The 24,417-nt window shown below is 45.7% G+C and overlaps 1 protein-coding gene across 8 annotated transcripts in view; it reads left to right on the top strand.

Annotated features, from left to right (window-relative positions):
* Positions 1-24,417, top strand: part of NAV1 (neuron navigator 1) — a 279,966-nt gene that overhangs the window by 254,294 nt on the left and 1,255 nt on the right. For all 8 annotated transcript variants that reach the window (XM_074385049.1, XM_074385048.1, XM_074385044.1 and 5 more), the window contains 15 exons: positions 158-241; positions 861-972; positions 7,991-8,112; positions 13,085-13,281; positions 13,550-13,742; positions 13,835-14,003; positions 14,292-14,389; positions 14,571-14,666; positions 15,058-15,217; positions 15,637-15,872; positions 16,714-16,868; positions 17,014-17,085; positions 17,565-17,761; positions 18,250-18,368; positions 21,999-22,196. In XM_074385049.1, coding sequence (XP_074241150.1) covers positions 158-241; positions 861-972; positions 7,991-8,112; positions 13,085-13,281; positions 13,550-13,742; positions 13,835-14,003; positions 14,292-14,389; positions 14,571-14,666; positions 15,058-15,217; positions 15,637-15,872; positions 16,714-16,868; positions 17,014-17,085; positions 17,565-17,761; positions 18,250-18,368; positions 21,999-22,196 — 2,208 coding nt within the window. The remainder of the gene's footprint in view (positions 1-157; positions 242-860; positions 973-7,990; positions 8,113-13,084; positions 13,282-13,549; positions 13,743-13,834; positions 14,004-14,291; positions 14,390-14,570; positions 14,667-15,057; positions 15,218-15,636; positions 15,873-16,713; positions 16,869-17,013; positions 17,086-17,564; positions 17,762-18,249; positions 18,369-21,998; positions 22,197-24,417) is intronic.

The raw sequence follows: 24,417 nt of genomic DNA, 5'->3' as shown, positions 1-24,417 counted from the left end.
TCTGCTTCAGGAAATCGATATTGTTAAACCACCAAGAGATTTTCTGGCATTGGTCTGCTCTGAGATACAGGAAATCAGTTAAAACGATTTCCCTCTTGGTCATTGCCTTTCCCCCAGCCTCATGCAACTCAGCGATCCCTTTATGTGTTTGTTTCAGGCTAATCTAGTGGCCGCTTTTGAGCAGAGCCTGGTAAATATGACATCCCGCCTGCGGCACCTGGCAGAGACGGCCGAGGAGAAGGTGAGAGGCCTGGGAAGTGGGGGGAGGAATGGGTGCGGTGAAGGGGGTTCTCCTGGACAGAGAGGTCCAGGCTGACCTCCTCCTCTTGCTCAGGAGTGCCAGTTTCCCCCTCCCTCACTGTCACCCTGGATTCTCAATCTGCCCCCCAATACAGAGGGAACATATTCCTTATCTCAATTTCCAGCCCTTCTCTATGAAGTTTGGTAGATTTCCAATGCCTCGCCCATTGCCTAGCACATCATAAGGGCTCCTGCTAATCCCAACTAGTGACACTGTTTTTTTTTCTTTTTCTTTTTCTTTTTTTTTTTTTTGAGATGGAGTTTTATTCTTGTTGCCCAGGCTGGAGTGCAATGGCACAGTCTCGGCTCACTGCAACCTCCACATCCTGGGTTCCAGAGATTATCCTGCCTCAGCCTCCCGAGTAGCTGGGGTTACAGATGCCCACCACCACGCCCAGCTACTTTTTGTGTTTTTAGTAGAGACGTGGTTTCACCACGTTGGCCAGGCTGGTCTCGAACTCCTGACCTCAGATGATTCACCTGCCTCAGCCTCCCAAAGTGCTGGGATTACAGGTGTGAGCCGCCGCACCTGGCCGACGCTGTTTTCATTTCTCTCTTAGGACACTGAGCTGCTGGATTTGCGAGAAACCATAGACTTTCTGAAGAAAAAGAACTCTGAGGCCCAGGCAGTCATCCAGGGAGCCCTTAATGCCTCAGAAACCACACCCAAAGGTAGGACATCCAGCCACAGATTGAGAGGGAACAGCGATGGCAGGAAAGGAAGATTATTACAGAATTTTGTCTGGGCCCATAATATTCCAGATCCTGTATCAGGTCTCTAGAAGGTAAGGGCCTTTAGATACCCTTTAGTGTGATGTCTGGACTGGTCAGTGAGGAGTACCAGGGGCATGACCCCAGCTTCCCAGGGCATGAAGGCAAGTAGAGATCTGTAAGCCCCATGGGCCTTCTCCTTAACCTTTAGGTCAGGGCCAAAGAGCCATCAGAGACAATCCTTAAAATAACCCTTTCCATTTTTATGCATATGTGTTGTGTGTCCACACACACACACACACACACACACACACACAATCTTATTTGATCCTCACTTCAGTTCTTCAAGGGAGATTCAATCAACTCTTCAGATGAAACAACCGAAGCTCACATAGGTTACATGGTGCTGAAATGGCAAGTTAGCCTGGATGCTTAGTAACCAGTCAAGCTTTGCTACAGAAGTCAAGAGGGATGGTAGCCTGATGCCACAGAAATCTGTGATCTCTAATTCCAGTCAGGCCTTCGGGATACCTTGGCAGTCCTCTGACTTGTCCACAGTCAGTTTTCTTTTTTATTTCACTGTCAGTGATTCCCAGCTTTCATGACTTTTTTCAAGCTCCTCGTTCCACCACTGACTTGCCTCACTCTGAACGTAGCCTTGGCCCCATTCTTAGCTAAGAAAAGGATCATTTTCAAGGGAGACCTCTATTGCCTCTTCCCCACTCCATGCCTCTATATTCATCCAATACTTATTTATTTGTCTCCAGTTTGCTGGAAGGATCTACCCCTTCTGGCCAAGAGTGACCACTTATCTAATGTTTTGGGATACCTTCTTTAGCAACTATACAACCTACCCTCCCCGCACACCCGCCCTTTTCCACCTCTCTGATCTCTTATTCTCTGTTCACTCCTTCTCTGCTTATAAACCTGCCACAGGCTCCCATATTTTAAAGAGGAAAGATGTGTGAATCTATGTTCTAACTATCATCTTATCTCTTTCCTTCCTCTAGTCCATCCTATGTTTCCACCTCCCTTTCACACCTAACCCCACTATAATTACGCTTCTGTCACCATCGTTCTACCAAAAGCACTTTCACTGAAGTCACCAGTGACTCCCATTTTTCCAAAATCCAACTTACAATTTTTAGTTTAGTTTTTGTTTTTTGGTTTTTTGTTGTTGTTTTGAGATAGAGTCTTACTCTGTTGCTTAGGCTGGAGTGCAGTAGTGACACGATTTCGGCTCACTGCAACCTCTGCCTCCAGGTTCAAGTGATTCTCCTGCCTCAGCCTCCCGAGTAACTGGGATTACAGGCATGTGCCATTATGCCCAGCTAATTTTTGTATTTTCAGTAGAGATAAGAGTTTCACCATGTTTGCCAGGCTGGTCTTGAACTCCTGGCCTCAAGAGATACACCTGCCTCAACCTCCCAAAGTTCTGGGATTACAGGTGTGAGCCACCACACCTGGCCTAGTACTTATTTTACCTGACATCTGTAAAATTGAGATAATAACACCTAACCTGATCCCCCAAGACTTCTAAGATTTGGCCCTATTGTCCTTTGATTTTGTTGTTGTTGTCATTTTAGAGACAGGATCTCACTCATTATAACCTCGAACTCCTAGGCTCAAGCAGTCCTTCCACCCGTCTCCTGAGTGGCTAGGACTACAGGCACATGCCACCATGCCCAGCTAATTTTTAAAATTATTTTTAGAGACAAGATGTCGCTGTGTTGCTGAGGTTGGTCTTGAACTCCTGGCCCCAAGCAATGCCCCTGCCTTGGCTTTTCAAAGTGCTAGGCACTTATAGGCATGAGCCTCCAAGCCCAGGATTTGGCTCTATTTAATGTCTCCTTTCTTCATTAACTTTTTCCCCCTCGCTTTTGAGTCATCATTCCTGTCATCGTCTCTTCCTTCTGCTCTGACTCCTTCATGGAACCTCCTTAAGCCCTGGTATTTCCCAAGGCTCCACCCACAGGTTTTGCTTTTATGACTGTACACACTTTCCCACATCTATCCTGTAGTGTTCAGCATTCATATCTATCCTGTACTGTCTGTAATTTTTAAAAATGAGATATAATTCATGTGCCATAAAATTCACCTTTTTAAAGTATATAATTCTGTGGTTTTTAGCCTATTAACAAGCTGTGCAACCATCACCATTACATAATTCCAGAACATTTTCATCACCTCCATAATAAATAAATAATCAGGAAACAGATACTGCCCATTTCCCCTCTTCCCATCCCCCATCCTCCCAATCTCCCCTCCTCCCACCCCCTCCTCCCATTTTCCTCTCCTCCCATCCTCCCTCTCCCTTTCTCCCCCCTTCCATCCCCCTTTTCCCATTCTCCCCTCCTCCCACTCCCCCCTCTCCCACTCCCCACTCCCCACTCCTCCCATTCCCTGGCAATCACTAATCTGTTTTCTGTCTCTATGGATTTGCCCATTCTGGACATTTACTGTAGTCAGACTCATAGAATATGTGGTATTTTCTGATTAGCTTCTTTCACTTAGCAAAATGTTTTCAAGACTCATCCATGTTCTATCATGTAGCCACACATCATTCCTTTTTATGGCTGAATAGTATTCCATGGTGTGGATATACCACAGTTTGTTTAGCCAATTATCAGTTGATAGGTCGGCATAGAGTTGTTTTCGCTTTGTGCCTTTTATGAATGATGCTGCCATGAACATTCATGTACAAGTTTGTGTGTGGACATACATTTTTATTTCTCTAGGGTGTATACCTAAAAGTGGAATTCCTGGGTCATGTGGTGATTCTGTTTGACTTTTTGAGGAATTGGAAAGCTGTTTGTCACAGCAGCTGCACCATTTTACATTCCTATCAGCAGCATATGAGGGTGCCAGTATCTCCACAGTCTTTGTTTTGGTTTGTTTGTCTTGAGACAGAGTCTCGCTCTGTTGCCCAGGCTAGAGTGCAATGGTGCAATCTCGGTTCACTGCAACCTCTGCCTCCCAGGTTCAAGTGATTCTTCTGCCTCAGCTTCCTGAGAAGCTGGGATTACAGGTGCTTGACACCACACCTGGCTAATTTTTTTTTTATTATTATTTTTAATAGAGTCAGGGTTTCACCAAGTTGGCCAGGCTGGCCTCGAACTCCTGACCTCCAGTGATCCGCCCACCTTGGCCTCCCAAAGTGCTGGGATTACAGGCGTGAGCCACCACGCCTGGCCCAATATTTCCACATTCCTGCTAACACTTACGGGCCTCTTTTTTTTTTAATAGCCATCTTAGTGGGTGTGAAGTGGTATCTCATTGTGGTGTTGATTTTCATTTTCTTTATGGTTAAGAATACCAAGCATCTTTTCACGTACTTATTTGCTATTTGTATGTCTTTATGGAGAAATGTCTATTCAAATCCTTGGCCCATTTAAAAAATCATGTTATTTATCTTTTGTTGTTGAGCTTTTAAGAGTTTTTAAATATATTCTGAATATTCGACCCTTATCAGTCATAGGATTTGAAAAATAGTTTCTCTTATTTTATGGGTTGCTGTTTCACTTTGTTGAAAATATCCTTTGAAGAAGAAAAGTTTTCCATTTTGATGAGGTATAATTTATCTATTTTTTTTCCTTTGGCTGCTTGTGCTTTAGGTGCTGTATCTAAGAAATTATTACCTAATCCAGGGTCACGAAGACTTACTCCTAGGATTCCTTCTAAAATTTTTCTTAGTTTTAGGTCTTTGTTCCATTTGCAGCAAATTTTTATATGTGGTATGAGGTAGGCAGTCCAACTTCATTATTTTACATGAGAATATCTAGTTGTTCAGCATCATTTGCTAAAAAGATTATTTTTTCCCCATTGAATTGTCTTGGCTCTCTTTAGAAAATCAATTGACCGGGCCGGGCATGGTGGCTCAAGCCTGTAATCCCAGCACTTTGGGAGGCCGAGGCGGGTGGATCACGAGGTCGAGAGATCGAGACCATCCTGGTCAGCATGGTGAAACCCCGTCTCTACTAAAAATACAAAAAAATTAGCTGGGCATGGTGGCATGTGCCTGTAATCCCAGCTACTCAGGAGGGTGAGGCAGGAGAATTGCCTGAACCCAGGAGGAGGAGGTTGCGGTGAGCCGAGATCGCGCCATTGCACTCCAGCCTGGGTAACAAGAGCGAAACTCCGTCTCAAAAAAAAAAAAAAAAAACAACTCTTCCTAATCTGTATTTCTATCCATGTCAGTCTCCTGAGTTCCAGACCTTTACTGCGAGCCAACTTTTGAATGTTTGTACTTATCCAACTTCTAGATGTTTCCACTGAGTTGACCTCATAGAGATATCTCTAACTTAACATGTCCAAAATTAAAGTCCTCCCCTTCACCCCACTTATAAATACACAAGCCAACCTTTTCCCTTCTACAGTTTATGTGTCTCAGGTATTATCATTTGCCTGGTTGCCCAAGCCACTAATATGAGAATCATCTTTGATTCCTCACTGTTTCACCCTGTATAGTCAGTTAGTTCTAACTCCTACATAGATCTCAATTCTATCCCTCTTCTGTATTGTCACTACCCTGGCTCAGGTTTTTCTCTTTCTTCTGCTGGAATATTGCAATAATTTCCTGACCAGCCTTGCTGCGCTCCAGCTCTTCCAGTTCTTCCCTTGCCCCCCGAGTAATCCAATTATGTCCGTTAAGATCAGAAATTACTCCAGGGCAGGCACAGTGGCCCATACCTACAATCCCAGCACTTTTGGTGGCCAAGACGGAAGGTTCCCTTTAGGCCAGTTCAAGACCAGCCTGGGCAACATAGTAAGACCTCATTCTTAAAAAATTAGCCTGTAGTCCTAGCTACTCCTGAAGCTGAGTCTGGAGGACTGCTTAAGCCCAGGAGGTGGAGGCTGCAGTGAGCCACGGTAACCACTGACTCCAGCCTGGATGACAGAGTGAGACCCTGGGTCCAAAAAAAAAAAAAAAAAAAAAAAATTCCAATTTGAATATAGACTAGATATTACATGGAAAGAATTACTATTGATTTTATTTATTTATTTATTTATTTATTTATTTATTTATTTATTTATTTATTTTTGAGACAGAGTCTCACTCTGATGCCCAGGCTGGAGTGCAGTGGTACAGTCTTGGCTCACTGTAACCTCCACCTCCTGGGTTCATGTGATTCTCCTGCCTCAGCCTGCTGAGTAGCTGGGACTACAGGTGTGTGCCCACCACACCTGGCTAGTTTTTGTATTTTTAGTAGAGATAGGATCTCACCATGTTGGCCAGAGTGGTCTGAACTTCTGGCCTCAGGTGATCTGCCCACCTCAGCCTCCCAAAGTATTGGGATTACAGGCGTGAGCCACCGCACCCGGCCACTGTTCATTTTCTTAGGTGTGATAATAGCACTGTAGGAGAATGTTCTTATTCTTAGAAAGTATACCCATCTCCAAAAAAAAGAAAAAGAAGAAAAGTATATTCTGAAGTCGTTAGTGGCAAAAGATGTGTTCTCTGTAACTTATTTTCAAATTGTTCAAGAAATTCTGTGTATGTGTGTGTGTGTGTAGAGGGAGAGAGAGAAAAAAAATAAAACACAATCTTAACAATTGTTTAATTAGGTGGAGGGTATATTGGTTTTTCTGTATGTAACTGCTCTTCACACACATATTTGCAGAATGAATGAATTGTGCTTTTTGCCATGAGCTTTCATGTTATCCTGTTAATGTTGATCCAGGCTTAACTTGGTCAGAAGGATTTCTAAGACCATTCAGAGAACCAATGCTTAGGCAATGATGCCTATCTTTATTTTATTTTATTTGTAAATAGATAATAAATATACATGGGACAAAATTCAAAATGCATAAGTGGTTTCTTAACTTTTTGAAGATTGCTTGATTCTATAAAGTATGATTTGCTCTTAAAAATACTATATAGGGGTCGGGTGCAGTGGCTCACACCTGTATCCCAGCACTTTGGGAGGCCAAGGCAGGTGGATCACCTGAGGTCAGGAATTCGAGACCAGCCTGGTCAAGATGATGAAACCCCGTCTCTACTAAAAATACAAAAAAATTAGCCAGGTGTGGTGGTGCACGCCTGTAATCCCAGCCACTTGGGAGGCTGAGGCAGAGAATTGCGCGAACCTGGGAAGTGGAGGTTGCACTGAGCTGAGATCGCGCCACTGCACTCCAGCCTGGGTAACAGAGCGAGACTCCCTCGCAAAAAAAAAAAAAAAAAAAAAAAGAAAGAAAAAGGGAAAAAGACATTGAGGGTTATCCCTGATCTGGCCTGAGCCTAATCTCCACCCTCACTTCTCTCTGTACCCCCACAGGTGCCCTGTGCTGCTTCCATTCAAGGCTACCCACAGTTCTCAAAGCAAAGCCAGTTCCCTGGACAGTGCCTTTGCATGTACCCTTTCTTCAGCCCTAAATATGTTTTCCAAAATTCCCGTCTGAAGAATTTCTGTTCTTTCAGTACTCAAACATCCTTTGTTAACTCCTTCCTTCCCTGTTGTAGAAAAGTAGATCATTTTCTGTGTCATCACAAACCTTCTCAGAAAGCGAAGATTTTCTACCCACCAGATGAGAAAACTGAAGCTCTTTCAGGTGGAAAGCAGGGTACATGGCTAGTGATGTACTTGGCTAGTACATGGCTAGTTCTTGGTCTTGGGCCATCAGATAGCTAAGTATTGCTGGAAAAATCATGAAAAAATGGTAGGCTGATATCTCCGTAAGACTGTAGAGGGCTGGCTTTAGTTAACTCCTTTGACTGATTCAAGCTGAGTTCATGACTCCATGCCACCTCTGGTTCTCGAGAAGAGGAATCATTTCTTATTTAATTCTTACCTTTGCGTTTTTTCTATGTTGAAACACGATTGGGACTCAATACAAGTTTGTTGAATGAATCATCCAAAAAAATGAATGATGTGGATGGAGGAGTTGGTTGGTTCTCTCATATCTTCTGCAACTAGACTTGCCTGAAGCCCCACATCCTCTCTAAATCTCTTCTGTTTTTCCCACCTCTTCTTGGCCCTAGAACTTCGGATCAAGAGACAAAACTCCTCAGATAGTATCTCAAGCCTCAACAGCATCACTAGCCATTCCAGCATTGGCAGCAGCAAGGATGCTGATGCAAAAAAGAAGAAAAAAAAGAGTTGGGTAGGTAAAGGTTTGGGGGGTGGGGAACTAGGTAGAAGCGTCGTGGACCGCCTTCACCTCAGCATAGGGATTGAATTCTTCCAGGATTAACCAAGGCATAGTCCCGTCTAACACTGAGCCCTAGTGTGATGTTTGCCCAGAGCATGGCCTCCCAAATTCCCCCTTCCCTCAGTCGTTCCCTACGTGTCCCAAGGCCACCCCGCTGACCTTCATATGCATCTGCTTTCCTTGAGCTCTCCATACTGGTTAGGCCAGATGTATTTGGCAACAGAAGGATGCTGAGGAAATACTCAGAAGGGAACATCTCATCAGTTCTGTGCCCCCACTCCCCCCACTCCCTTCTCTACTATGCAGAGAAGATTTTATGAACAAAGCTGTTCATTCTAGACTCCTGGAGGTCATTTCTCTAATTTTTGGAGATGTTTTATGGAGCTTTCCAGATTATTTCAAAGGACTCTTTATATCACCTTTGGCAGGTCCAGAGGTCATTTTTCTGTGTGTGGTTTTTTTCCCCTTGCGTAATCCTAAACTGACTTTGGATGCCCTTTCTGAAATTCTTCAGGCAGTTCTAGACACTCTCAGCCCCTCTTGCTGATTGTGGTAAGAAAGCATCCCCAAGTGGAGATGTCCTGTTCCTCTGTCCCCTGTTCAGTAAGACTCGCACCCAGACCATTGTATAATGCAGACAGGTACCAGCTGTGTGAAATGAGTGATTAAGTGTTGATTCTTTTTTTTTTTTTTTCCCTTCAAAATGCTGACTCCAAATCCCTATTTTTTTCCAGGTCTATGAGGTAAGAGACCCAGTTCCTATCCCCTTATTTTCTCTTTCCCTTTGCCATACCTTCCCTATTTCCAGAGCAACTCCTTTCCGCTAAAAAAAAAAAAAAAAAAAAAAAAAAAAAAAAATGGCCACTCATAACACTAACTGTAACAACCACCAGAATTCCTAACTCACTCCACTGCATGGTCCATCCACAGCTGCCCCATGTGAGGACAGAGGAGTGGTCTGGTTGGGGGCCAAATGGGAAAGTCAAACAAAATTGAAATCTATTCCCTACTATCTTCCCCTGTTACAAAATTGGCCTGTTATTAAAAGCAGTCAAATTGAACTCCTCCTATCGAGAAAATGAACCGCCTTCTTTTTGGTTCCATAAAACCTAGAGACCCAACATGGAAGAGCGTCACTGGATGAAAGTTATCTTGACCACAGTTTCCCCAGGTCAGTTCAACCTGGGCCTAACCTGAAGCTTTAGCTCTAGAGTAGGATGAACCAGAGATAGGTGAGGGATATAGACCAGGAGGGTACACTCAAGTCACCCCAAAGCCTAAACCCATCTAAGCATCCATGGAGTTCCCAAAGACATTTCAGGGATTAGAGTACAGTCTAAGACAAACAAAGTGCATCCAGAATTTCTGTTACAATCCAGATACCTGGGGTCCACTCTAACCCTACCCCAACATTGTGCTAGGTGTTGTGAAGAATACAAAAAATGGAATGTATAATCTCATCATTAAGGAGGCTCAGTATTACTGGGGAGACCAAAACATATATACATATAAAATTAATAGCAACCGATGGTGCCACAGTGCTTATTCAGGCAGTAAGTGCTAAAGGAGTTCACAGAGGAAGAGACAGTGATTACAAGAGGCAGGGAAGACATCTCAAAGGAGGTAAGAGTTAAACTGAGATGGAATTGTGATAGGTAGAGAGGAATGTGTTGGGATGCCTTCTACATAGACACTGTGCAGAAGAGAAGCAGTGGGAGAGGGAGAAGACCAGCTTAGCTAGAGCACTGACTGACTAGGATATAGCACACATATGAAGAAGCTGATACTTACTTAAGTTTGATTTTTTAGATTAACATTTCCCAAAGTATGTTCCACTGATTGCCAGTCCATTGAGATGCTCCTTAAAAAGTGGTATTGGCCGGGCGCGGTGGCTCAAGCCTGTAATCCCAGCACTTTGGGAGGCCGAGGCAGGTGGATCACGAGGTCAAGAGATCGAGACCATCCTGGTCAACACGGTGAAACCCCGTCTCTACTAAAAATACAAAAAAACGGCCGGGCATGGTGGCTCAAGCTTGTAATCCCAGCACTTTGGGAGGCCGAGGCGGGTGGATCACGAGGTCGAGAGATCGAGACCATCCTGGTCAACATGGTGAAACCCCGTCTCTACTAAAAATACAAAAAATTAGCTGGGCATGGTGGCACGTGCCTGTAATCCCAGCTACTCAGGAGGCTGAGGCAGGAGAATTGCCTGATCCCAGGAGGCGGAGGTTGCGGTGAGCCGAGATTGCGCCATTGCACTCCAGCCTGGGTAACAAGAGTGAAACTCCGTCTCAAAAAAAAAAAAAAAAAAAAATACAAAAAAAATTAGCTGGGCGTGGTGGCGCGTGCCTGTGATCCCAGCTACTCAGGAGGCTGAGGCAGGAGAATTGCCTGAACCCAGGAGGCGGAGGTTGCGGTGAGCCGAGATCGCGCCATTGCACTCCAGCCTGGGTAACAAGAACGAAACTCTGTCTCAAAAAAAAAAAAAAAAAAAAGTGGTATCATTGGCTGGGCATGGTGGCTCACGCCTGTAATCCCAGGACTTTGGGAGGCTGAGATGGGCGGATCACTGAAGCTGGAGCTCGGGAGTACAAGATGGGCCTGGGCAATATAGTGAAACCCCACCTCTGTTAAAAATACAACAATTCACTGAGTGTGTGTGGTGATATTCGCCAGTGGTCCCAGCTACTTGGGGGCTAAGGTGGGAGGATAGCTTGAGCCTGGGAAGTGGAGGTTAAGTGAGCCAAGATCAAATCACTGCACTCTAGCCTGGGTGATAGAGACCCTGTCTCCAAAAAAAGAAAAAAGTGATACAATTGTCAAATAAATTTGAGAAGTACTGCATTTTTTCTTATTTCCTTTTTATTTTATTTTATTTTATTATTATTTTTTTATCCGGGAGGGAGCTCCCACTATGTGGAAATCCCTTTTTTGAGGCAGAGTCTCACTCTGTCACCCAGGCTGGAATGCAGTAACATGATCTCAGCTCACTGCCACCTCTGCCTCCTGGTTGAAGCAATTCTCCTGCATCAGCCTCCTGAGTAGCTGGCATTACAGGCATGTACCACCATGTCCAGCTAATTTGTGTATTTTTAGTAGAGACAGGATTTCACCATGTTGGCCAGCATGGTCTCAAACTCCTGTCCTCAGATGATCCGCCCACCTCAGCCTCCCAAAGTGCTGGGATTACAGGCATGAGCCACCACGCCCAGCCTAAGTACTGCATTTTCTACATCTGCACAGAAAAAAGTTCTGAAATATCCCCCAGCAAATAATCTTGTTTTATTTTGCTTAATCTATTCTAAACTCACTTAATCATGGAACCATTAGCCACATAACATCAAATATCTCCCAACAGTTCTGGCTTTGGGAATACTGAACTACACTCATTCTCAGGATCTCATTGATCTTAGGGGTATATGCTTCAGGCAGCTTGTCATAGGATCTCTCTATGCATGTGTACACACACACACACACACACACACACCCACACCGTCCCGTGAGGCAGTGGCATGGAGAAAACTTCATTGGATTAAAAATTATGAATCCTGAGTTCTAGTCTTAAGTCTTATGTCAATTATGCAATTTCAAGCAAGTCAACTCCCTGGCCTTTTCAGGCTCAGTTCTTCATCTCTACAGAGAGCTGAGATTTATGGTGCTTTTGAGCCCTGACTGCTCAGTGGTAAGAAGTCACCTGAAGCCAGCCAGCTGCACACATACTCACTTGTTCGTATCCCCACCACAGCCAAGCTGGTCCTCCTTTATGTCTTGCCTGGTGGAAACCCCAGGACGCACCACCCACCAGCTCCATCCATCATCTGACAGCCTTCCTGTGTTCCAGGAGAGGCACTTAGAAAGTGTACCGTCAAATTTTTCCTTCTTTTTTCTCACTGTCCCAAAGATCTGGTTTGCCTTTGTCCCCTGTAACCTTCGACCCCTCCTTTACTCTCTGCCTCTTGCTGCCATTTCATATCTGTGTCCGTGTGTGTGTGTGTGTGTGTGTGTGTGTGTGTACGCGCGGTGTGTGCATGCTGTATGGATGCATGTGGATGGGGACAGGACCCTGATTTGCATCTCTAGCTCACATCCCTAACACCCAAGCTCATCAACACCAAGATCAAATAAGCTATGGTCAGATTATAATGCCCCAAGTACTCTAAAGAAATGCTGGGAAATAGCCCTTCTTCTAGGACATTTGAGATCATAAAAAATGCTTATGTCTGGCTGTTTTAACCATTCTCTAATGTGCTGGGCACAAGAAATACTAAAAGAAGCTTGATCCCACTGCCTTCCCATGTTCTCCACGGAATCATATGGTCAGTTTCTGGTTGATAGTTGACTAGCTGAACAGCTTCCGAGCTGATGAGCCCTAGTCAGAGGCATGGGGTGGTGTCTGAGGCCCACAGTGAGCTAGGTTCTAGACTGAGTGGTTACTGTTCTGCTGCAGAAGGTGAGATTGGATCACTGAGTGGTATACCATGTGACTTCTGGGACCTTCTCTCTCTCCCCATCAGGGACATAATTCCCCCTCTAAGCGAGAGAATACCCAAGAAGTTCCCATAGCCTACAATAGCAGCAAGCTAGAAGATTCTGTTCTTTCTCTCGGACCTAATTTTCCTTCTTTCTTTCTTTTTCTTTCTTTCTTTCTTTTTTTTTTTTTTTTTGAGACAGAGAGTCTCACTCTGTTGCCAGGCTGGAGTGCAGTGGCGAGATCTCAGCTCACTGCAACCTCCGCCTCCACAGTCCTAATTTTTAGGCAACTCTTCTGTCCGTATTCCATGAATCAAGTGAATTAGAGAGGGTGGCTTAATTAAAGTAAATCCCCTGCCTCCACCTCTCTCTGCCTCAGAAGTTCCAGTCCAGTCCTCCCCTATCCCCAGAGAAGAGTCCTGATATCCCTCTACCTGGATCTGCTTTTTTCTAGCTTCGAAGTTCCTTCAACAAAGCCTTCAGTATAAAAAAGGGGCCCAAGTCAGCTTCCTCATACTCCGATATAGAGGAGATTGCTACACCTGACTCCTCAGCCCCCTCATCCCCCAAACTACAGCATGGTTCTACAGAGACTGCTTCACCCTCCATCAAGTCCTCCACCTCGTCCTCTGTGGGCACTGATGTCACTGAGTAAGTGCACTCTGGCTCCCTGCCACCCAGCCTGGTACCAGTGTAAGCTGTGGGCTAGAGTTGACAGGAGGCCATTAGACCTTACACAAGCAGTACTTATTACAGACCTCTCCCTGGGGATATGAGACCAATAGATGGACCTTTCCTCTCATGCTGATTGAATTTCTATGGGCAGGAGGAGCCAAGACCACCAAGCATGCCTCTCAGTATTCTCTAGTAACTCTAGTGCTTCTTCATGTAGCCTGGCTTGACTCTTGCTTTCTTACAGGGGTCCTGCTCACCCAGCCCCCAACGCTAGGCTATTCCATGCAAATGAGGAGGAGGAGCCAGAGAAGAAGGAGGTATCAGAGCTGCGCTCTGAGCTATGGGAGAAGGAGATGAAGCTTACAGACATCCGCCTGGAGGCCCTCAACTCTGCGCACCAGCTGGATCAGCTTCGGGAGACCATGCACAACATGCAGGTCGGTATCTGGGCGGATGGCTGCAGGAAAGGGAAGACCAAGGCTTGCCATCTGTCCCACCTGCCACCCCACCCTGTCCGTTCTTGCCACAGTTGGAAGTGGACCTGCTGAAAGCGGAGAATGACCGGCTGAAGGTAGCTCCAGGCCCCTCCTCAGGCTCCACTCCAGGGCAGGTCTCTGGATCATCTGCATTATCCTCCCCACGCCGCTCCCTGGGCCTGGCACTCACCCATTCCTTCAGCCCCAGTCTTGCAGACACAGGTACCTGTTTGAGAGAAGACGGTAAGGGTGAAGGGAAGAAAAGGGTTTATTTCACTGTTACACGATTCCACCTGCTCTGGTCAGGGAGGTAACAGTGCCCAAACCAAGCAGATGCCAGTGTCCTGAGACACCGAGCATACTGGTCCTTCAACCTTAACTACTTTTGAGTTTGGGACCCCCATTCCTTCTCTGTGGCAAACAGAGTTATTTGGAAAGGGTGACGATGGGAAAGTTGAGGAAAGGCTGCGGGTACTCCTAAAACCAGCTGGTTCTTTCCAATCCCCACAGACCTGTCGCCCATGGATGGCATCAGTACTTGTGGTCCCAAGGAGGAGGTGACCTTTCGGGTGGTGGTGAGGATGCCCCCGCAGCACATCATCAAAGGGGTAAGAAGCTTCAGGGAGAGCCACTGTGGGAATGAACATAATACTGCTAGATTTCTCCAGGAAAATCTGGGCCCTGGGTACCTCCAAACCAAAGAACTCAACTCCCAGGGCCTTCAGGACCGCCTGTTCACTGAGTCGTCTGCAGTGAAGCTCAAGTGTTTTTCCTGCCTTGGCCTTACAGGACTTGAAGCAGCAGGAATTCTTCCTGGGATGTAGCAAGGTCAGTGGAAAAGTTGACTGGAAGATGCTGGATGAAGCTGTTTTCCAAGTGTTCAAGGTAAAGGGATACCTGTACTCAAAAAGGTTGCTCATCCTCTCATGGGATATATATGCTTTTTTAGAGATAGGGTCTCACTCTGTCACCCAGACTGGAGGGCAGTGACGTGATCACAGCTCACTGCAGCCTTGAACTCCTGGGCTGAAGTAGTTCTCCTGAGTCAGCCTCCTGAGTAACTGGGATTACAAGCATGTGCTACCATGCCTGGCTTCTCACAGGATATTAAACCATCCAGGCGCTGGGATCCTGGGGACTTTTGAGGCTTTATGGAGAAATGCTACCTAGGAAAAGCATACGCTCTGCTCTTTCTCCATCTACTTCCGTTTCCTCTGATATTCATTCTTCCTTGTGGTTTTACACCTGTGCTCGTTCTCCCCATCCCTTCTGCCAGGACTATATTTCTAAGATGGACCCAGCCTCTACCCTGGGACTAAGCACGGAGTCCATCCACGGCTACAGCATCAGCCACGTGAAACGAGTGTTGGATGCAGAGCCCCCCGAGATGCCGCCTTGCCGTCGAGGTGTCAATAACGTATCAGTCTCCCTCAAAGGTCAGTCTTTGTCTCTCGGGGTGAGGTGGGGTGGCATGAAGGCAGGGAGAGGATCACCACCAAATAATCCGTCATGCATTCATTCAGCAAGAACTCACTGAGAAGGTATAATATGAAGGTGCTTAAGTAATGTGAGGTATCAAAAGATGAGTAAGACCCAGTCCTAACTTTGGCTCCCAGGGACGCCTTTGCTAAGCCTTGGGTTCTTACTCCATCCCCCAACCCCAGCTAAGAGCATGCCCCTAAAAAGGAGATCTAAGTTTTCAAAACTAGGAGTTACGGGACTCCTATGGAACCATGGGGCAAGTGGCTCTCAGTTTCTTCAGGGAGCTCCTAGATGATGAAAGAAAAGCTCTTCAGGGTCCCTTGCTATCCTCGGGACCCTGGTCGAGACTCGTGCTTTCTGGGGTGGGGTTCAGGTCTGAAGGAGAAATGCGTCGACAGCCTGGTGTTTGAGACGCTGATCCCCAAGCCGATGATGCAGCACTACATAAGCCTCCTGCTCAAGCACCGGCGCCTCGTCCTCTCGGGCCCCAGCGGCACGGGCAAGACCTACCTGACCAATCGCTTGGCCGAGTACCTGGTGGAGCGCTCTGGCCGCGAGGTCACGGAGGGCATCGTCAGCACCTTCAATATGCACCAGCAGTCTCACAAGGTGGCTGCCCCTGCGACCCTTCCGGTCTTTGTTCATGCATCAGCCTTCCCCAGGCCCCTGGCCCTGGCCCCTTCCCGCCTCAGTGTTCCCTTTCCCCCACCCCTGCCTTCATCTTTCCCCTCCTCTTCTGTGTTCATTTCCTTTCCGTCTGTCCCCTTTCCAGGCTTCTCCTTTTCCTCCCCACAATGTCTTTCTAGCCTCTTGCCCTTACCTTGTTTCTCCACACTTTTCCTTGCTTTGTGGGGAAAGGCTTTCCTTTCCACACTTTCCCTTGCTTTGTACGCCTTCCTCTTCAGTTGCTCATGGATGAAACTGCATCCTCATTTCTACCTCACTCTCTGCCAACCCTGTCGCTCCCATCCCTTCTCCTTCATTCTCTTCCTCCGACCTTTCTTTTCAGTATTACTCTCTGACCTTGGGCTCTCTGGGAAGAAGCACTCGGAATTAAATGGTACATATTGTGCCCTCCCCTGCCAAAACCTGATGTCCCTTGAGCACACCCTAATACTATGGAGTTGGTTCAAATCTTTGCTCTTCCCAGCTGGGGTGGGGAGGCATGCGTGTTAATAGTAGTCCACGGTACCAGTGAAAATCCATCTAGGAAATAGCATATGTTCCTCACCTTTGGAGAATTTAGGGGCTGCTGCTTAAGAGGGCTGCTTTAGAGCCTTTGGAACCACTGATTATCACTCTGTGGTATTCTGCTTCTATAATCAAATTTCTAAGTTACTAGGGCCCCAGGGAAATCTCGATCTAGTAAAACTTCTTCAAAATCCTGCTTTCCAGGGCTAATCCAACTGCTTATTCCCAAGTGTGGACCTACAGCCTTCTTTTATTTCAGGATCTGCAACTGTACCTTTCCAACCTGGCCAACCAGATAGACCGGGAAACGGGAATTGGGGATGTGCCCCTGGTGATCCTGTTGGATGACCTGAGTGAAGCAGGTTCCATCAGTGAGTTGGTCAATGGGGCCCTCACCTGCAAGTATCATAAATGGTAAGTAAGCTGGGGTCAAGACAAAACTCAGTGAAGTGGGAGGAGGGAGAACCCAGTCCAGGACAACCCATGAGTTGTGTGCACATGGCAGAAGGCAAGTGTGAAGGCAAGTCTAAGTGAATCCTTTTTCCCTTTCTCCCTGCAGTCCCTATATTATAGGTACCACCAATCAGCCTGTAAAAATGACACCCAACCATGGCTTGCACTTGAGCTTCAGGTAAGAACTGTGGCCCTGGAGGAACTTCTGACCCTACCCCAAGAGTCCTCAGTCCTGGACTCTGGCCAGAGGACAGTAGACAGGAGAAGGAAAGAGAAGTAGCCAGAGCTTTTTGGGCTGGAAAGAGGAAGTAGATATATTTGAAATGTCAGTTACAAGGCACAGGAGGACACTTGAGGAGAGAACAGGACTGCAAAGCCAGGCAGGCTGCTCCAAGCAGAATTAGGATTCTCTGCCCACACACGCTGATCTGGGTCAGTGATGTCAGGAGGTTATCTGAAGAGGGCTACCAATTTGAGAATCAGCCCTACTACCCCGGGGCTGCTGCTCTGAACTCAGATGTCCCCACTATTACTTGAAAAGAAACCAAGTAGGCATTAGTGAGAAGCAGGCAGAAGGAGGGACAGACTGGCCGGGGCTGGACCCTAATAATGTCCCCACTGCCACTCTGACCCCACTTTCCCCATCCTTGGTGGCAGGATGTTGACCTTCTCCAACAACGTGGAGCCAGCCAATGGCTTCCTGGTTCGTTACCTGAGGAGGAAGCTGGTAGAGTCAGACAGCGACATCAATGCCAACAAGGAAGAGCTGCTTCGGGTGCTCGACTGGGTACCCAAGCTGTGGTATCATCTCCACACCTTCCTTGAGAAGCACAGCACCTCAGACTTCCTCATCGGTACTGGGGTCCAGCTTCCCCCCGCGGGTCAGGAGGTGGCTTCCCTTTTCCACTGTACCACCTGGAGTGATGCTCTCTTTCCTTCCTGGAGTCTTGAGCATGTCAAGGAGCTGCAAGCCTTGTGGCTTCCGACTTAGAACCACTTCACAAGCCTTCCCAACACAGTTAGCACCACCGCAATCACCAGAAAGCTAACCCCTCTCCTTGGTTTTTCCCCACAATTAACAGAAAAAAAGGAGGGAACATGTGTAGGAGGGAATTAAACAGCTTTCCTCACTCCCTTATGTCACATTTCACTTCCACCTTGTGAAGCAGGACTCACGAGATTGCCGTCTGGGCAGTCAGCATCCACTAGTCTTGACAACTCTACATTTCCTTTCATCCTTTGGCTGTCAGACCCCTCTGCTTGGTACTAAGGAGTAAAAGAGGCACACAGCCAGGAAGATGTAGGTTCCCAGCCATCTTCATGGCCTCATCCTCTTCCCTAGGCCCTTGCTTCTTTCTGTCCTGTCCCATTGGCATTGAGGACTTCCGGACCTGGTTCATTGACCTGTGGAACAACTCTATCATTCCCTATCTACAGGAAGGAGCCAAGGACGGGATGAAGGTGAGCCCCACGCTCTTCACTCACACCCCACGATCAGGCTGTCCTACCTAACAAAGTAGAAACATTTCTTTAATGTTAGGCATGGGACTACCGGGATTAGTTAGGTTCTCTTTCTAACAGGAGGAGCAAGGCGCTAGATAGACTGGGCTGCTTTCCTGCCTCCAGCCACCGTTCAGCAAATGGCACAGTGACCACTGCCTCTGGGGCCATCTCTCCAGGGCCATATCTAGGTCTTCTGGCTCTAGGCCCAATTTTAACCATTCTCTAGGGGTCAGAGCAAACAGAAAAATAATTGAGCTAAGAATTAAGTAAAACTCTAATTAAAAAAAAAAAAAACTTAGCTACTTACTAACTACTCTTAAGTATGTTAGATTGACCAAGTCACTTGACCTTTTTTAATATCTTCATTTGTGGGGGGAAAAAAAAAAAAAAGGAGATAACACCTTCTGCTCTACTCCAATCACTGGAGTCTTTTGAAGACAAAATGAAATATGTGAAAAGATTTTTAAAAGTTAGAATAAGGCTGGGCTCAGTAGTTCTCGCCTGTAATCCCAGCATTTTGGAAGGCTGAGGCAAGAGGACTACTTTAGTCCAGGAGTTTAGGCAACATGGGAGACCCTGTTTCTATAAAAAATTTTTAGAAACTAGCCAGGCATGCTGGAGTACACCCTGTAGTCCCAGCTACTCTGGAGGGTGAGGCCAGAGGATCACTTGAGCCCAGGATGTAGAGGCTATAGCAGGCGTCCCCAAACTACAGCCCACGGGCTGCATGCGGTCCCCGAGGCCATTTGTCCAGCGCCCCCCCCTCCCGCCGCACTTCAGGAAGGGGCACCTCTTTCATTGGTGGTCAGTGAGAGGAGCACAGTATGTGGTGGCCCTCCAACAGTCTGAGGGACAGTGAACTGGCCCCCTGTGTAAAAAGTTTGGGGACGCCTGGGCTATAGTGAGCCACATTCTCACCACTACACTGCAGCCTGGGCAACAGACTGAGACCGTGTCTCAAAGAATAATAGTAATAGTTAAAACTAAGAATAAAATTTAGTGCAAAAGGAACATGTCATTTTTTTTAAACCACTTCAGTTTTCTTAGCTGTAAATTAGGGTATAATGATCACTAACGTCCATTCCAGCACTAATAAACTGTGATGTAATGGCTAGACCCAGTTGGTCATATGTTATCTGTAAAAGTAATTTGTTATGAAGATAGATATCTTGGCCCGGCGAGGTGCCTCCTGCTGTAATCCCAGCACTATGGGAGGCTGAGTTGGGTGGATCATTTAAGGTCAGGAGTTTGAGACTAGCCTGGCCAACATGGTAAAACCCCGTCTCTACGAAAAGTACAAAAATTAGCCTGAGAGGCTGAGGCAGGAGAATTGCTTGAACCCAGGAGGTGTAGGTTGCAGTGAGCCGAGATCACATCACTGCACTCTAGCCTGGGGGACAGAGTGAGACTATGTCTCAAAAAAGAAAAAAAAATAGATATCTCCTGGTGATATAGTAGAGATGCTATCTGTCAGACTGATGCCAGAAATCATTATTTCATTTATAAATTATGTCATTTTAAGGAAATGTTGCATTATTATTAATAGCTTTTCAATTTAGAACCATTTTCACACAAGTAGCATTTGTTTTCAAGAAAGTAAAAATAAGTTAAATACTATGACTAAAGTGGAAAACTTTCCTACTTGAAAAATGAAATTGCAGGGTCATAAGATCTTAATGCAACTTAGGCATCCACCAGTAGATGAATGAGTAAAGAAAATGTGATATATATACACACAGTAGAAAATTACTCAGTTGTAAAAAAGAAGGAAATTCAAAGCCAGCCATAATAATGCATGCCTGTAGTCCCAGCGGCTACTCTAGAAGCTGAGGCAGGAGGACCCCTTGAGACCAGGAGTTAAAGTCTAGCCTGGGCAACATAGCAAGACCTTGTCTCTTCAAAAAAGGTGGGGTGGTTAGGGGGTGGAGAAGAAATTCTGTCATTTGCAACATTAATAAACTTGGAGGACATTAGGTTAAGTGAAATAAGCCAGGCAGAGAAAGACAAATTCTGTATGATCTCACTTATACATGGAATCTAAAAAAGTCAAACTTAGAGCAGCAGAAAGTGGAATGATGGTTACTAGGAGCTGGGCAGAGGGGTAGATGGATAGGAGTGGTTGAAGAGAAGTTAGTGAAAGGAAACAAAATTTCAGTTAGACCTGAGGAATAAGTTCAAGAGACATATTGTGCAATATGTTGATTATAGTTAATAACAATGTATTATTTACTTGAAGATCACTAAGAGAATAGATTTTAAGTGTTCTCACCACACACAAAAAAATATGTGAGATAAAGCCAGGCACGGTGGCTCATGCCTGTAATCCCAGCACTTTGGGAGGCCAAGGTGGATGGATCATCTGAGATCAGGAGTTCAAGACCAGCCTGACCAACAGAGTGAAACCCCATCTCTACTAAATACAAAAAATTAGCCAGGTGTGGTGGCACACGCCTGTAATCCCAGCTACTTGGGAGGCTGAGGCAGGAGAATTGCTTGAACCTGGGAGGCGGAGTTTGCAGTGAGCCAAGATTGCACTCCAGCCTGGGCAACAAGAGCAAAACTCCCTCTGGGAAAAAAAATATATATATATATGTGAGGTAATACATATGTTAATTAGCTTGATTTAGCCATTCCATGGCAAAGATTTTATAATATCATGTTATATATCATAAATGCATACAATTTTTATTGATCAAAAAATAAATAAATAAGCCAGGCTCATTGGCTCACGCCTGTAATCCCAGCACTCTGGGAGGCTTAGGCGGGCGGATCACAAAGTCAGGGGTTCAAGACCAGCCTGACCAATATGGTGTAACCCAGTCTCTACTTAAAAATACAAAAATTAGCTGGGCGTGATGGTGCACACCTGTAATCCCAACTACTTGGGAGGCTGAGGCAGGAGAATTGCTTGAACCCGAGAGGCAGAGGTTGTGGTGAGCCAAGAGCGTGCCATTGCACTCCAGCCTGGGCGACAGAGCGGGAGTCCGTCTCAAAATAAATAAATAAATAAATAAAATAAGCTGGAAAAATAAAAATTAGATATTTTTTTAAAAGTTTTAATACAGTCTGCTAAATTATCCTCCAAAATTAATTTACAATTTATACCAACTTATTTCCTTGTTTGAAAACTCAGGAAAACTCCATAGAAATCAGAGCCTCGAGGATTTACATTTGAGGAAGTGCACTTTTTTTTTTTTAGGCATCATTTTGCCTTTTCACCCAGGCTGGAGTGCAGTGGCTCACTGCAACCTCTGCCTTCCAGGTTCAAGTGATTCTTCCGCCTCAGCCTCCCAAGTAGCTAGGATTACAGGCATGCAACACCATGCCTGGCTAATTTTTTTTTTTTTTTTTTTTAATTAGAAACAGGGTTTCACCATGTTGGCCAGGCTGGTCTAGAACTTCTGACCTCAAGTGATCTGCCCCCTCAGCCTCCCAAAGTGCTGGGATTACAGGCGTGAGCCACTGTGCCCGGCCAGGAAGTGTGCATTTTTAAGGAGCATATTTTTTGTAGGAACTACCAAGGGACTGCGTGAACAAGCCTCTAATATGTGAATTCCCCACAGTAATCATATTTCACCTTCTTTCCAGGTCCACGGACAGAAAGCCGCTTGGGAGGACCCAGTGGAATGGGTCCGGGACACACTTCCCTGGCCATCAGCCCAACAAGACCAATCAAAGCTGTACCACCTGCCCCCACCCACTGTGGGCCCTCACAGCATTGCCTCACCTCCTGAGGATAGGACAGTTAAAGACAGCACCCCAAGTTCTCTGGACTCAGATCCTCTGGTGAGTAGAAGCCATTCTAGATTAAAAATAAGACTATTACAGAACTGAATTCTTGACCAGCAGGGTGGCTCACACCTGTAATCCCAGCACTTTGGGAGGCCGAGGTGGGAGGATTGTTTTAAGTTCAAAATCAGCCTGGGCAACATGGTGAGACCCTGTCTGTATTTCGAAAAAGAAAAAAATAAGTTTTAAAAAAAAACTGAATTTTTCACACTTTCCATACATACACTGATAGGTGTCTGGAGGGCAAAGAGTGAGTACCAGTGAGGCCAGTGAGGAGCTCTGAATATCAGAATCTGGGGTTATAAAGATCATATGCCTGAGACCTGGCTTAAGCTAAATAATAATGCAACCCAGCAAGATGTATTCTAGCAAAGACCCAAGTCTCAGGTCGATCCCATGGAGGAATAGCAACCAAAGAATTAGAGCAATAGGACACCCAGGCATTCTCTCTACTTCTGTTCTCCTCTGACGCTATCCTGAAGGCTGCTTCAGCTAAATGATTTCATGGAACTCTTGTAGAAAGCAGACTGAGGCATGTACAAACTGGGGGGAATATTTGCAATGCCTGTAGCCAGAAAAAGACTGGTGTCTAGCCCGGGTGCAGTGGCTCACGCTTGTAAACCCAGCACTTTGGGAGGCTGAGGCGGGCGGATCACAAGGTCGAGAGATCGAGACCATCCTGGCCAACATGGTGAAACCCCATTTCTACCAAAAATACAAAAATTAGCCGGGCATAGTGGCGTTTGCCTGTAGTCCCAGCTACTAGGGAGACTGAGGCAAGAGAACAGCTTGAACCCGGGAGGCAGAGATTGCAGTGAGCCGAGATTCGTACCACTGCACTCCAGCCTGGCAACAGAGCAAGATTCCATCTCAAAAAAAAAAAGAAAGAAAAGAAAAAGACTGGTATTTAAAATACATAAAACTTCTAAATAGAAGAATGGATAAAAGATATAAACAGCTGGGCACAATGGCTCACACCTGTAATTCCAGCACTTTGGGAGGCCGAGGCAGGAGGAGGATGGCTTGGGGCCAGGAGGGCGAGACCAGCCTGGGCAACATACTGAGACCCCATATCTAGAAAAACAAAAAAATTAGCTGGGAGTGATGGCACATGCCTACAGTCTCAACTACCCAGGAGGCTCAGTTGGAAGGATTGCTCGAGCCTGAGAAGTTGAGGCTGCAGTGAGCCATGATCGCACCACTGCACTCCAACCTTGGTGACAGAGCAAGACCCCATCTCTTAAAAAAAAGACATGAGTAGGCATTTGACTAGAGTAAACACAAACGGCCAATAAAAACGTGAACGGATCCTCTTCCTCTCCAATAATCGAGGAAATGCAAATTAAAGCAGATACCACTTCACACTGGCAAAAGTCGTATGTATGGAGGCATAGACTTTTACACTCTGCCGGTGGGAGTAGTTGCTGATAAAACTATTTTGGAGGGTAGTTTGGCAGATTATATTCAAACTTAACAGGCACAAATCCTATGACCTTACAATTTTATCTTTTTTATAGGAAATTAATAATCATAATACATTTTTATTTAAATTTTGATTTGTTAAAAACAGATGCTATGTGTGTAAAAATGCTTTTAAATTGGAAGATTATAAATAATCATGTAGACAGACGAGAAGGTGGAAGGCACATTAACAGAAAACGCACCAGGCTTACCTAGCTGAAATGGAAGGATCCAATCTTGAAGTGTCCAGGGGAAAAAAGTAGGTAAAGAGAAGGAAGTGAATACACTGAGGGGTTTAGACTTGACATGAGGCAACACGGTTGGTAAGCTGGAGAGAAATAGGTTTATAATAATACAGTGTCTAGCCGTTGGGTTGTAATCTATTGGAAGGGGAAATTATTAGAGACAGAGATGTTTTTCTAGCATTTCTCACATTCCTCCCGGTATTAGTTGGTATGTTCAGGCCTTCTCTCCTCTTCTGGAGTGCAAGCACCCTGCAGGCAGAAGTGGTCTCATTCTTTTTTGGTTTTCCTCCATACATCACAGCATGGTACCTTGCCCCTTGTATAGCAGACATACTCCCAAGTAATTTTTATACATACGCATGTAGAACAATTACCACTGAAGCTGTCATCACTGCCTTTCACAAACCACTCTAAACTCTGAGCGCCTCCTCCTGAGAAACCAAGGATCAGATCCATGATCTAGATTTTTTTTTTCTTTTCTTTTTTTTTTCTTTTTGAGACAAAGTCTTGCT

The sequence above is a fragment of the Saimiri boliviensis genome, chromosome 14 (genome assembly GCF_048565385.1).
Source record: "Saimiri boliviensis isolate mSaiBol1 chromosome 14, mSaiBol1.pri, whole genome shotgun sequence".
NCBI lineage: Eukaryota > Metazoa > Chordata > Mammalia > Primates > Cebidae > Saimiri > Saimiri boliviensis.
The sequence above is the reverse complement of the archived record's forward strand: the minus strand, read 5'-3'. Positions and strand labels throughout refer to the sequence as shown.